At 38.7% G+C, this 15,032-nt stretch overlaps 1 protein-coding gene across 1 annotated transcript in view; it reads right to left on the bottom strand.

The window, feature by feature from the left end:
• Nucleotides 1-15,032, bottom strand: part of LAMA2 (laminin subunit alpha 2) — a 387,138-nt gene that overhangs the window by 11,101 nt on the left and 361,005 nt on the right. Inside the window, exons 55-61 of the mRNA XM_067294582.1 lie at nt 13,708-13,926; nt 11,188-11,336; nt 8,417-8,593; nt 7,292-7,538; nt 4,614-4,673; nt 2,073-2,185; nt 197-386 (exon numbers count right to left, since the gene is read on the bottom strand). Coding sequence (XP_067150683.1) covers nt 197-386; nt 2,073-2,185; nt 4,614-4,673; nt 7,292-7,538; nt 8,417-8,593; nt 11,188-11,336; nt 13,708-13,926 — 1,155 coding nt within the window. The remainder of the gene's footprint in view (nt 1-196; nt 387-2,072; nt 2,186-4,613; nt 4,674-7,291; nt 7,539-8,416; nt 8,594-11,187; nt 11,337-13,707; nt 13,927-15,032) is intronic.

A 15,032-nucleotide genomic window follows, 5' to 3' on the forward strand; every position in this document is an offset into this window, starting at 1 on the left:
ACTTTTTTGTTAGCAGAATACGTACTGTATAAAATATATACTTAACACTGCATCTGAAAGCACAAATTTTGCAGACTACCGAAGTGCCTAGTTAAAAGTTTAGCTTGTATAGACTACATCTTGCAAATATCTTAAAGCAAGACAAAGATCTCTCTTAGCATTACAGCGAGTAATTTAGCATTATAGACTATTATACCTTGTGCCACTGGCCATCATTTATTTTGTTGGGTATCATTGTGTTGGTGTCTCCACTGCCCAGATCATATGTGAAGTAAGGCAGTCCATTCTTTATCTGAACAGCAGCAAAATCAGCATGGTTGATGCGGGCCATATAAAAGAGCAAGCCAGAATCAGCCATTGTTCGGACTTCAAATTCAATTGTAAGTCTGAAAATCAAACAAACAAGATGACAAAAACAAAGGAAAAGATATTCAGAGTCAGATGTAGACAAATTTATCTGCTTTACCTTTTCATATTCCTTTAACAAAACTTAACATAACAGTTAGTGGCCCAATTTACTTGTCTATCAAAGTTTAAGAAAAATAATTTGGATATGTGCAAATTGCATTTCACACATATCTGATCCCCAATATGTAAGTGTTCATTAGTCCCTTGACTGTGGAGATATAAAAGTGCAACTTCTGCATGGAATTTCTAGATATAATTCTCAACTGCAGCTGTAGTTGCTACCTCAAAAAACCCCAGCATTTGTAAAACTCCAGTGGCGTTATCAGTCATCCACACACATATGCTTACAAAGAGGAGAAAGCTGTAGTGACAGTTGGCAAATGTTGAGTTTCTAATGAGTTGTATTGCCTGAAGACAGGTTACAAAACTTTTAAAGATGGACAGCGAAGACTTTACAGTAAGGATATTAAACACTCTTGTTCTGATTTCTCCCAATAGAAAATGGGAATGTGTCTGAGGAGAGCTGCTGTCTTGTGAAGATCACTGGCTCCTCTTACAGAACTGTAACATCAAAACCCTCCCCTACAGACAAGCCTTCAGAAGCTGCCAACCCCATATAAGCACCGGCAAGTGCAGAACAGCTGACAGTGAGGGTGATGCCCCTCCCCACATGGGATGCATTTATTGCATTTGTAGGTCTGTTTTTCTTACATCGGAGAACCCAGAATGTGATTCAGATTATGTGGATGCTAAGGTTATTGTGGCAGCAGATCAGAAGCATAGCCCAAGTTGAGCTACCAAGTAAGCTCCTGAAAGTAGTTGATAACATAAACACAAAAAATCATTTCATGAGAACAGTCAGGCCTTGACTCTTATTTGAAAATAAAACATGCAAGGACTGTGGGATTATATATTTATTTTGATGATTTTCCTACTTTTCTAAAACGAATATAAATGAAAATATGCAGTATGGCAATTTCGTAGGTAAAATAAGTGGGAAGATGATGGACTTGTAAATTAGTAAGGCTGCAAAAATATTCACTGGTGTGATATGGCACATTTGTTAATGATCATGTGCGTTCACAGCAAAAATGAACAATTAACAAGTTATTGCTTCACAAAGCCGTTGGAAACAGCTATAATTTTAGAAGCAGCTCTTGGAATTCCTTTGCATGTCTATGTGTGTATGTATATATAGTTATACTTTAGGAGGACAATTGTCATTCTTCCTGGTAATTCTTCAAGTTTGATTTTAACTATCAGAATAAAGAGGAAGAAAGTTTGCTTATTACATGAAGTTATCTAGTTACTGAACCAAGAAACTTCCTTCTAAAAAGCAGCTCAGTTGTATTAACTCAGCTGTATGAACTGGTTACACATTCTTCCATTTGTTTTTCTTTAAGTAAGTCAGACTGGGATTTGTATGTATCTGAGCCTTTGCAAACAAAGAGGTAAACTGTGTTTGCGAGAGCTACTGAGGTGGACTTGCCTAGATTTCATGCCTAAATGCTATTGATGTTCACTTAATGACATGAATTAGACACAGGACATGATCTTCAGATTAGGCCCATAATTTGGGGGCAAAGCTTTTGAGAATATTTAAGGAAAGGGCATTTTATCTGACATTATTCCACCAAAACTTACTATTGAAATAAATGATATACCTGTTTTTCACTTTGGTGTCATCAAATGCAACTGCAATGTGGCTGTTCCTTGAAAGACCAAATTGCTTGCCACCTTCCAAAATGGCTGGTTCTGTGTCAGCAGCACAAGAATCCTGCAAAATATACACTGATCATACAAACTTCATATTCTGTATCTCAGCTAGGCACACGCTGGAAGTCTTTCAACTGCTGAGGAATTGAATATTCTACCTATTACAGACACTCGCCCTGCAACTTTTCAGTGTGTTGATGTCTCACCACATTAGCTAAAGTTACAAACCAGTATAACAGGAATTCAGTTTAAAAGCAGAGCTCATAAAGCTGGTTGTAAAAGCAAGTACAAGTAATATATGAAGAGTGCTGCTTTCATGCCATCAGTGGATGTTTACAAGATTCCTAAGTGATTTCCAGGCAGCTTAGTTTACTCTTAGCTCACATAACTCTGAGTTTTACGCATTAGGATGCCCTCTAACAGAAATGAAGCAAGACTTAAATTTTAAAGGGATGCTATTCTGCTGACTTGAAATCTAGTCAACTGAAAAATAATGAGTTAAAAGTAGTTTCACTTCCAGCACCTGTCAATGAGTCCTCTGTTCTACTTCATATAGTTTTACAATTGTATTCTTTGTTCAAAGTGCTGTGGTTGCCTCTGTTACTGTAGGAAGGCCCCCACAAACAATAGGGGAAGCCGACTAATTGATTTATAGAAGAAACAACTGTTAAACCCCTTGAGCTGTCTAATGCGTAAATGTTACCTGCTGGGGAAATAAAGTCGTCCCTCTCTCTGATGTTTCATTTATATTAATCTTAAAGTGATACTTTAAAAACAATGGAAGGTAAAACATCTTCTGTCCAGTATAATTTTCTCTCTTTAATTTGACCATGTCCTTTAATGTCTGGCACTAAAACTCTTTTATATGTGGATGCCAGGGGCCATAAGAGACCATGGTAATTACCAGCTTCTATTCATACCTAGCTTTTGCCTCTCAATTTCTCCCATTGAGAATACTTTGAAGAAACTGCTCAAAGGATCTAACACAGCACAATATCAGGACAAGAATACCACAGAAAAAAGCCAAACTTTGATAGCTGCGAGCTTGTTTTTAAAGGACTGTGGCTGATACAGTTTTGGATTGGTGACAGTCTCTTATTTGAGCCCTGACTCAGCAGGGACCTGCAAAGCACAAGGTGCGGCGCTTTGCTTACAAAGAGCTCTTTCTGTGAAACATTTTGAAAATGTCATGAGTGAATCATCAGGCACTGAGATTTCAACTGCAAAGAGGAAATTTCTTTTTGCCTCTCACTCAGTTTTTCAGTAGTGTCATATTTTTTTTCACACATCACAAATCTTCACAACAGTATAAAGAATTAGTTTTCCACAAAGAATACTCTCTTTTGAATATGACAGAGTAGAACATGCATTATGACAAATACACATTGATATGTGACTAAGAAAAAAATGTAAGGAAAAAATGGGGAAAATTCAGCAGGACCAAACTAAGTTATGAATGTGTGATAGTAGTCTTCCAGAGATCATCAAATGGATTAAAAAAACCAATCTTATCCCATAATGCTGAATAAAAAGTTTCCAATTATTTTAAGCTTTACAACTTTATCTGGAAGTTTAACATCTTCAATAGCATTTCAGCTTGCTTAGATTTGGAGATCGGGACTAACTACTGGTGCTGGTACTGGAACAACAGCAAGGAATGAAAAATACACAAACACATCCTTTCTTGTGGCACACCGTTCCATGGTAAGAGGATACACACTGGCATTAAATTGACTCCCAGGCTGGTTTAGGTTAGTAAAAGGCCTGACCCTGATGCCTTAGCTGCCCCCAGCATCAGCAAACACTGTAGTGTTTTTTCATGCCAGCTGGGGGACTGTAAGGGCAAGGCATGGGGGAAAGTGCCAGGCAGACCAGTGATGGTTGGAATCACAGCAAGCACACGCTAATGATTTGCTGATAAATACTGATCAATAATACTGAACACACACTGGGATGATGTGGAAATGTTGGCAAAAGAAAAAAAAAAAACATAATGGTGCACTCTTAAAAAAATTCCAGGCTCTATTCACAAGCCTGTCTCTGCTTTCATTTTAGCTAAGGACAGCCAGCTCTACAGCCTTCACAAGCATGTGAACTAAGCATGGATTATCAGCCTAAAGCTTCTTGGCTCTGTTTTTCTTTAATGACCTTAAGGTGTCCTACATTTAAACTGTTTAATAATCTCCCATATTACCTTAGAGCCTCAAGACTGAACTCTTGAACTAGCCACTTTATCTCAGCCTTTTCAGGTGTCAAGGACTTGACTGGTTAAAAACTATGTGCGTATCACAGTGGCAATGACAAACAGAAGAGCGTGCTGGTGGACTGTGTCACACATTCTCTACACACAATGTTGTATTAGCAATCACAAAGCAAGCAATTTATTAAGGGGAAAAAAAAGGGAGCACCACTGAAATAACAGCACCACAGCTCATCCAGTAGTGTTAATAAAACAACTAAGGAATGTGTGGGAAAATGTTGGAAGATACCGTCATGGAGCCAAATGCAGATGTAATGCTGGCGCTCTTCATTTCAGTGGCAAGCGAATCCTGAGAAGCAGTAAATAACATGAGGCAGAAGCAGCAGTTACCCAAGCACTGGTCTCTGGTAAGAAACATTTTAGCACTTGTAGCAGGCAGCAGCGGCAGACTGGTGACCACTGTATTTCCCAACTACCCTACTCCTAGAGCTTGTCTTGCCCTTAGTAGAAGATAGTCTCTTCATTTGGGATTAAGCCTCCCCCATGCAGATGGGTAACAGAGACCTAAAACATGTCCTAAAAGGCCTTAAACAGAGCATATACCTTACTTAAGCCTTCTATGTGGAAACAATTCTTTTCTGCTTTATATTTACCAGATACAGTCTTTCCACAATGGGTTTCTGTATAGCTAACTGTCATATGGTGAGTGCTACCTCATTATTAAACCATGGTTATTCATTTTGTTGCAACGTTCCAGAAAAATACTTGGGAAAATTTAGATTAACATAAAAAATATCAAAAAGCTTGCCTTATTTGAAGTACTTTCAAGTCTGCAGAATACAAAAAAACCTTTTATTTTCCAAGAGAGAAAGTGGAAGAATGCTGTTTTATTCAGATTTCTATTTTAAACACCTGTTTCAAGTTATCATGGCTCTAGATATCTGATATATAAAACATCTACTTACAATAGGACTTATTTCTGGTATTAACGAGTGACTGTTTCTCTTGATTTTGCCATTTAAAAGTTAGCGCTTAGAGCCTTAGTGCACACTTCTCTCTGGCTTTTTTTTCTTTTTTGATAACGCATGATCAAGGGACAATATCTGATAGCCTGACTGCGCTCTTCCACCACAGTGAGAGTTAAGACTGGATTTACCCCGTTACCTTGGTGTTGCCTGGTTCCTTATCTTTGTATGATAGCATTACTGCACTGCCAATTTCCTTATTTTTAACTCCGAACGGAAACACGCATCAGAGCCCTCATGTTACAACTACTCCACCTTGTGGGAATTACTCGAAAATGCTGCCCCAGCTCATGGCAGGGATGATGCATGAAGCTGCAACTCTGAGGCTGAGGGCTAGGTGATAACTACGGTGGAGCTTGCCCGTCTTGTGCCCCAGGTTCCCTTTGCCAGCTACACAGACAGCTACGTGCACTGTGCAGACTTCAGCCCTGCAGGGTAAAGCTATGCCATATGTACCTGGCCAGTAAATTGGTCATAAACTTCAAACGTAACTTTTCTGAGTAGAGTTTTTTGGCCTAATTTTTGTACCCCTTTTTTGTAAGAAAACATTGCTATAAATCCTACCTGTGTTCAAGGAAAACCAGCTGCGAATTCTAAAAACAAGTCAGGTAACGAAGGATGCAGTGAATTCAGATTCTTTTGTCCCTAGCAGACAGACTCACAGCCAGCTGACTCACTGAAAATCACTGTTCTGTAAAGCTGTGGCAGTGAAGAGGTGTGAAATGGGAATGAAGGTTAAACCTGACTTTCACCTAGTGTGGAAGCTCTTCCCAAAATGGTTGAAAGATCTTAGGAGGAAGACAATCTGGGAGCCACCATCAAAATTACTGACTCTTTTGTATTTTATATATGTAAAAAGAGAAGTTAAGTATTCCGGTTGTCTACTTCTTAAAATTGCCTTTAATTATTAAAGTTAGAATATATTCTAATTATGCATTTGAGAAATTTAAACATAAGAGAATTCTTAGTATTTTGGTGAGGTGCTCAGGCAATCGCACTGCCCTGACTGAGGGCAAGCAGCAAAAGTGCCCAAGCAAGGAAGCTGATTGCTGTTCCTCTTGAGGTGGGGAGAGACCTGGCCGCCTCGGAAGGAAGTTCAGAGGTGGTCAAAGCACGGTAGTGTAAACAGGCCCCCAGCTGGCAAATGTGCAGTCCTCTCACAGTATTTGGAAACTTCACCCATACTGCACTGTATAAACCGGGGGGTTGTATGCAGATGTAACAAAACACAAAGGCTTTTTTTCCTACGAGGATTTTGCAGGGGATATATTATTCAGTTTAATATTCAGACATCTAAGCTTACATCTTTTCTGGACAGGAAAGAGCTTCATCCACTTCTAAAACCATTGCCCTTGTGAGGGAAGTTGTTTTTTATTCAATTTAATTGTATAAGACCCATGCCTATGTAGCTATTTAAGATTTCTGGCAACAACTGCTGAGTTCATTTCAGCACTGACTGGGGTTTCAGTTCTCAAATTCTTAAGTCTCCTGACTAAATTTATAGAATAATAGTGGAGGATTTGCCATATCAAACAGGACCTCTTGTCTACCTGTTTCCTCATCCTGTCACTGACATGGCTGTTGCCACATGCTGTAGCAAACAGTGCAGGTAACATTGTAATGACGTGGATCTCCCATAGAAAAATTTCCTTTCCAATCCCGATCAGATAGTGGTTGCCTTATATCCTGAAGGGTGAGGATGCAGGGCTAAGCATGCAAGTCAAAGGCAATTCTGCTAAATCATTCTTTAAAATACTCTTGCGATAATCCAAGCAAATGAGATCAACCAGTTTTCCACTATCCACTGTTTTCACTGACCTGCAAGAAAGTGTTTCCTTTATAATATTATGCTGAACTGTTTCTGTTTGTGACATGCCACTTTACTTTTCTTGATGGCTGTTTTTTCTGTTTTGCCTTGCAAGAGAAATTTTTCAAACTTTACCTGAAAGAAGTGATCTACACTTACGAGTGCTGAAGTTAGAGATGGCGTTGCAGGAGGAGGGGAGACTCTAGGAGGAGAAGTCCTTGGGCTCTCTTTCTCCCCATAAGCATTGGGTTCAGGCTGGATCAGGACTGTTGTGTGGATTGGTTTACCTTCTTCCTCGGGTGGCCTAACCTCTGGTTCTAGAGAGGGACATTGGCCAATATCCGCATTTTCAAAGGACACGGGCTGAGCGAAGTCCATGGGGCTGAGGACGTACAAAGAAATCAATGGCTTTCATCAGTTTTTCTGCCTCTTTATCACTCGTTAAAAAAAAAAAAAAAAAGCTATATGCTTCAGTGTAATTCCACTTCACAGGGCAAAACAGCCAGGAATTCATCTGACCTACTTTAGGTACTTAAATAGGACACTTAAATTAGGAGTGATAAGCACCATTGGGTGGCCTTCCTATAGTCAGTGTAGGAGACAGAGACAGACACCCTCTGGCAGACTGTAGGAAAACTGAATCACATTCTGGAGAGGTCTCTCTCTCTCTCTCTCTCTCTCTCTCTCTCTCTCTCTCTCCCTCTCTCTCTCTCCTTCTCTCTCTCTCCAGGGATGGAGTGCAAGTTGATAAGATCCTAATCTAGATTCTTCAATAAGTGAAAGAAAGATTTAGATGAGAACTTTCTGCAGAGGTTTTAGTTTATTCACTGTTCCCTTTCTTTTTACTTATGTTATCCTTCCAGATTATTGCAGCAGACACTTTCCATAAGGCAAATTCATCCCCACAGTGATTTCCAGAATCTGGATGCTCTTGGATATCAACCTCATTTAAAACAAAACATCATAATATATCATAAATACTTAGCACTGAGGCAAGCCTTACTGCAATGTTACACTGCTGAATTTCTCTAATTTTATTGTTAAATAGGAAGGTGTTGTCTTGTCTGTAAAACAGTTTATTAAGTGCATGTCACATGGAGTGCATATTGCAAACAAGCAAGGGCATATTAAGGCAAACAGAACCTATTCTTAGGCTTGCTGTTACTATGATTGCCTGGGACAATGAAGTTTCTTTTTGCAGCCAAGGCAGTTAAACCAGGCTTCATTAACCAGACATTTGTTGGCATTAGCGAGACTTACGTGGCATTAATGACGAGATTCCATATACAGCCCTCGAAGGGCAGTATGTTTCTGAGAGGTGCAGTATGAAACTGAGAAGAAGTACCCCCTACAAAGAGCTTCTTTACAGACACAGGCTGGTCTGTTGGTAATTTCTGAGTCTGGACTTTGTCTTCATCTACTTGAACAGTAAACATCCTATGAAAAAAGATTTAAAAGCAAATTATATATATTTTTTTATTCCAGTATTGCCTGTATTGAAATCATCATTTTGCAGGCCCCATTTACTCCTGACCAGCTATAACACTGAACCCAAATTGTGTAATTAGCAGCACACATTTTATGAATATTAACCACTAGAAGGTTTTCAGCTACTACTATGCTTCCTTGGTAGTTCTCTGACAGGGCTTGGCAAAGCCATGCTGTGAAGAGGCAATAATATCAGTCTCTGGTTGAACTGAAAGAAGTGGTTTGTAGCGCAACAGCACTGACATGGTAAGAGTCAAGCTTGCTGTACTGTGAAGTTATGTATAATCATATAGTGCTCAGCAGGATGGTAACAGCATGGAGTCACATTTTGTTTGGCTCCTTATTTCCTGGTTTGTACAAGTTATTATCTTCTTGCTGGGGGACAAAAAATGCTCCAGACTGCTTTGACTGAAGGAATCAACTGCAGATACACACTGTATATTTTTTAAAAAGTTCTGGTTAATTTTTCTGGGGCAGAAGACAGAGTAAGAGAATTGCTGATTGTTCACCACATACTGATACCAGTGCTATAATTCACTCTCATAGGTAATGCATATGTTACAAGCTAAAGACAAAGCACCTCCACAGAACTGACTGTGGAGGATGTAAAGCGCAGGGTACAATGTAGTTCCTGCAGCCTTCTGAAGCATGACGCTCCCAGCTGGTCAAGCCAAGTCAAGAAATAGACAAAAAGACCAAATAGGGAAGGGGTAACTATGGTGAAGGATATTACTCTGGCAGAAGCAAGACTCCAAATGTGAGAGAAAAGCTGAATGTTCTTGCATGTCAAAGCTACTGAGCTATCTCCTGTGCTGCCGCACGTTATTCATGGCTACTGCTTGTCAACACCCTTATCTATATACAGTACATCTCATCTTTAGCCATTACCATAGTAAACATTTGGCACCTAGTAGAACCATACAATGATGTGCATTAGTCCTCAACAGTATCCTCTAATTACCTTAGAAGAGAAAGCAAACATTATAGATGCAACATCTAGTTATGTCTTGATGTACTATCACAGGTCAAGCTACTGTATTTGCCGTAGCACTGCATACAATAATTTTCTTTGTTGTTTAAAGCTTCTTACCGTCATCATTATTGCATAACTGTGTTCTGTCACAGAGGCACACAATGTTTCACCTAATGCACTCATCTCATTCCAAAATAATTTTTTTCTCCCAAAGAATTTACAGTTAGCCTCCAACTGGACATTAAAGCTGCGGAGAATACTGCCCAAAGACATTATTTACATTTTTTAATGATACAGAAAAGTAAATCAGTCAGAAAAATATACTGACAAAAGACAAAGTAAAGCAAAGCAGGCTATAAAGAGGAAGAAGGGCACCCAGTGACTGGACACCAGGGAATTGTTGCTCAAGGAGGCTGCCAGGAGGGCTCAGGAGAGCTGTGGTGTTGAGGGGGAAAAAAGAGGGTTAAATTGCCAGCCAGACAGTGCAGCTTAACATCTCACTGCTCAGTAATAAGTTGCAGAAATGTATTAGTATTAAACCTACCCTTGCTGAGGGGGTCAAGGTGCAAAACCGTAAAGTGCAGGTCAGAATGATCACAGCAGTCTTAACCGCGGTTTGCAGCAGCGGCCAGAGCGAACCTAGTGTTCACCTGGATTGGCTAAGCCTGTTCAGTTAAATCTACCACCTTTTATAATCTGCTGCATGTCACTGCTTATTTCCGATTCTTCTTCTTTATATTTTTTTAGCAAAACAAAACAGAAGAACCCCATTGTTCATAGTGCACTAATCCAGAGAATGTTTGCAGGGCAAATATCTGCAACAAGGCTTTGATCCTGTTCAGAACAACAGTTATTTCAGGCCATAAATAATACTGACTGCCTGAGTCCTACACTCTACAGTGTAACATATTTGCTGTTTCTAATCATTTCCTGAATGGTGAAGCAGTAATAGGTCTAGGCTTTTTTATAAGGGCTGAGAAAGTGTAAAGGAAGTTAAATAAATGAAATTTCTTTTAAAGGAACATGTTCTGAAAAGGTCTGCAATGGCTTTCCAGCAATAAGAAATGTTACCATTTATCTGGAACTATGCGCCATCATTGTTTTAGCATATTCAGCTGGGCACCACTGTGACCCCATTTATATAAACTGGCTCACGGTATCTCAAAAAGATTACATGCTGCTGTGCTGTTGCTATTTATTTACTTTGAAAATGGTCTTTCTCCACATGTCTTGAAAAGGTGGCTTACCCCACCTCAGCACTATTTCTTATCCACAGATTATACTACTAAAATATATTTGCCAAGTGCCAAAAGGTTGAAGATGGCTGTTCAGGCAAATGCAGATCTTTGGAGAAACAGGCTGATAACCTGTGTAAAGCACATAAACCTTGCTCTACAGAATAATAAGCACTGTCTGAAACAGGCTTCCAAAAATTTTTGGATACGGAAGTAATGACCCTGATATTCTTTGCCTCACAGAAGCATTTGAACGGATTGCTAATCTGTGCATTAGTTTTGCCAAATTAACTGTGCTGTGTGCTCTGTAGCACTCTTAGGTATCTGTTTGTTACCCTGTAGTGCGTTCGATTCGGATGGAGTGTGCTCTGCCGTCGTGAAACTCGCCCGCTTCTGGTCTGATGGTGATTCTGTGAGGATCCCGTATTCCAGTGGAGATGTGCACCTCTAGTCGTCCTCTATTCAGGAACATGGCATAGTAAGCCTGCAATGTATATATCATTAAAAGGTAAGCTACATTTGAAAATAAACCATTTGGCTTAGTTTTACATTAGTATATCTATTTTATTTTCTTAAACCTGTTTCTGATTTGAGAAGAAAACCTTAATGCAGGCTCAGATCGAGACACTTTCCAACTTCAGAAGTGTAATCTGCTGAAACTTCACTTAAAGCCATTGAGGATAATATGTCAAATTCTGCCAGTGTGCACCGGTAGGAATTAAAAATAACATCCCTGAAATTAAAGGCATTATTTTAGATTTAGTGCTATAAATGAGTAGAGACTTTAATGCGAGAATGCATCTAAAACTTTTTCTGTTACTTTTGATGCTTAATGAAAGAAGTCAAGCCTATGATCCGTAACCAGAAATTTTTTCAGTTCTGGGATCGAATTAAATATTTTTTTTTGTTGGATCGAATTCATTATTTTGTCTCTGAAAACTCCTGATAAAAATAAAGGAAATGTAGAAACCTAGGACTGGGGGTCATAAGGCAATTGGAGGGGAGCTGAATGCAGGTGTTTATCCTGTAGGTTGGGGATTGGGACACTTGGTTTATCCATGGCAGTCCTAGATACCCAACTCTGTCCATCCTGTAAAGGCAGGAGTGAAAAAGAATGGCTTTTTAGTCACTCACCAGGGAAGAGCAGGACAGGCTCCTGGACTCAGTGCACACTTAAATGGGTATTATGTCCCACAGCACAGCCTTAATGGGTGGGATTGGGAATATCTGCTACATCAGTGACTAGAGGTCCAAACTGAGAGAGCAGGGACTTCAGCTTATAACTTGAGTCTGAATAAGATAAAGTGGAGAGTCATATCCAGGTGGTTTGTATCCCAAGTGTGTGTCCAAACCTTCATAGTACCTATGACACCTCCATCTCCAATGTGAATTCATACCTCAAAATCAAAATGATCACTTTGGAAATGAATTACTTTGACATGTATGAGACTATCCCTTCTGTTTTTATTGATCCACACTTGTGAACAAAATTGGCACAAGACTGCACATACCTGTATGCACAAAGGTATTTAATTTGCTCACCACAGTCAAAATTTCAGTTCTGCTGCTGCTGCTACATTCAGATTCTCTTGTATTTTTACACTGAGGAATCAGTAAAATGAGGTCATACTGGAAGTCCTCATTAAAATATCTGACTCTCTGTATATGCACTTGCAGTGAAAAAAGGAGACTGTTAACCTAAAATTCCTCTGATTCTTGCTGGTACAAGGCTTGGTCTTAATCTTATCAAGTCCTAAATAGCACTGATCTCCGTGAATTTTGTGTTTGGAGGCCTGGCAAAATCATGCCAGTAGCTACTCTAGCAACCAATATGTTGTAGCGGGTTTCAGGATCTAACCTGCAGTTACTATAGCAATAGGCATCATGCTCACTTCTGTGACCTGAAGAGCTGGTAATGGTAAAGGAGCCCCTACCCCAAAGTTAATGTCATGTGGATGAGCCATTAAAATGTGTTGCCTCTGGAGTGTGTTTCTTCGTGCCACTGAGAGCTCTGTTTCAAAACAGGTGTGAAGGAGAGTAATGAAATATCATTTCCCAAAAGTGCTGAGAAAAGAAAGCAGCAAAATACTGTGTTTATCTTTGCTGTAACATGTCTATTTATGAGGTTTTTAATTAATCAGGACTGGAATAATTTCTAACAGCAATCACACTTCTATCAATTAGTCACTTGGAGTCTGTAGGTAGTTTAGCTAAATACATTGACTCTGTCCTCTCCTTCAGAAAGGATTTATACTGCAGATTTTTATTTTAAGGGAGAAAAGGAGAGGCTGGAGCACTATTAAATCATGAATTCCACAGCAATGATCTCAAACATCTAGGGGCTTATCCGGCACGGATTTTTGCAGCTTTTGTTGTCTTTTGGAAAACAGAATGGTCCTCATTCATGTCTGCATGAACAGGAATGAGAGATGTCTCAGATACCTGAATTAGAATAACAAAGGACTGAATTAAATTTGCATGTCCAAGCATTAAAAGTATGCAAGTAGTCCTCAGAAGGAGCAAAGAGCAGTATTCTCCACTATTTAGGTCTGATTAAGAAACAAAAAATGAAATGGGAGCATTTATATGATAAAAAACAGATCAGCTGTTGTTTAACAGTAAACAGTAGATGTGTTAACATATATATTTAAGAGAAACAGTTACTTCAATACAAAAAAAATCTGAGCTTCTATCATATTTTCCTTCAGACAAAGGAAAATGTTAGAAATAATTTATTCCCAAGCACTGAATTTTAACTTAGGGATGAACATCTGACAGTGTCTTGAAACAAACTGAGTGGAAAAAGCTTGGCAGAAACCATGGGTTTTCTTTCTCTTTGCCTAGGTTCCTTGTACCTGCCCAGTCTGTCTGCGCTTTCTCCTCACGGGGGTGGCTGTCCTTCCAGTGTATCTGCGCTTTCTCCTGGGGGGGACAGTTATTCCACCTGTGCCAAACAAGATGATTCCAGACTCATTCCTGGTGCTGAAAGAGAGGTTGATTTCTGTCCCCATGTCAAAAGAGACAGGCTGCAGTTCCACGAAACCTGGTTTGGGGAAGCTAACCGTATAAATGTTCTGTAGGAAGAAGAGGATAGGAAAGTGCATTAGAAGGACTAAAGCAGCCTATGAACAACAGAAAGCTTAATTAACTAATGTAATAAACTATGTAAATGTAACTAGTGTGAGAAGATACAAAATAATAATTAAGCAATTTATTTTTCAATGTGTTGTACAAACATTAACATATCTGTTTACACCTGGCTTCATTAGAACATTTCTGGAATTCTGTCTTACAGGAATACAAAGTTCCAGTCTTATTTCAGTATATCCTCTTGGATTAAAAATAACTGCTAAGAGGTTTTTACATGAATATTTTCCCTTGAGTTAATACAGTGGGATTTTGCTTTTAAATCAATACAATAGATAGCAACAGTCAATACAAACAGGAACTCAATTCTATTATTTGTCAAACTTGGACAGAAAATATTTTCCATTTATCAGTCATAATTGCTTCATCATCTACTAAGCACTACTGCTTTCTTGATGAGCCAGGCTCATAAATGAAGAACTCATTGCTTATGGCCCAATCGTTTGCACACTGGTAGATAGTAAGTCAATTTATAGAGTATGTCATCAAATAATAAATCAATGTGTTCTCTTGAAGATTTTCTATAAACACTGTTAATTCTTGCATTATTCCAACTGGGGTGTAGAGAACAGTCTATAGAAACAATGACTTTTTCTAAAATAACTCATCATTTTTTCAGTAAAGTAAAAGAGTTTTCATACATAGAGTTAATAGATTGTGCCAGATACAATAATTTTTATGTTTGCCTTTTTCTGAAATTCCAGGGCATTTAAATAACCAGGTGTATCTGCAGCCTTTTTCTTTTACCTTATTTTATTAACCTACATATCTGCTTTTGTAAAATTAGAGTATTTTATTTAATTCCCCAACAAAATGCTTAATCCAATTAGATTTCTCACTCTGAAACCTGAAGTTATATTATAAGTTGAAAAATGAAGTTCTTTCTAAGATTCATAGCAACAGAAGAAAATGAACACAACTATCCTTTCCTAAATGAAAACAAATCTGAACTTCTGAAGAAAATTTTAACTAAACCCAAATTCATAAGATTTAAAAGAATGTGAGCAACCTGGTTATTTTCCATTTAGCTTTA

Source organism: Apteryx mantelli, chromosome 3 (assembly GCF_036417845.1).
Source record: "Apteryx mantelli isolate bAptMan1 chromosome 3, bAptMan1.hap1, whole genome shotgun sequence".
NCBI lineage: Eukaryota > Metazoa > Chordata > Aves > Apterygiformes > Apterygidae > Apteryx > Apteryx mantelli.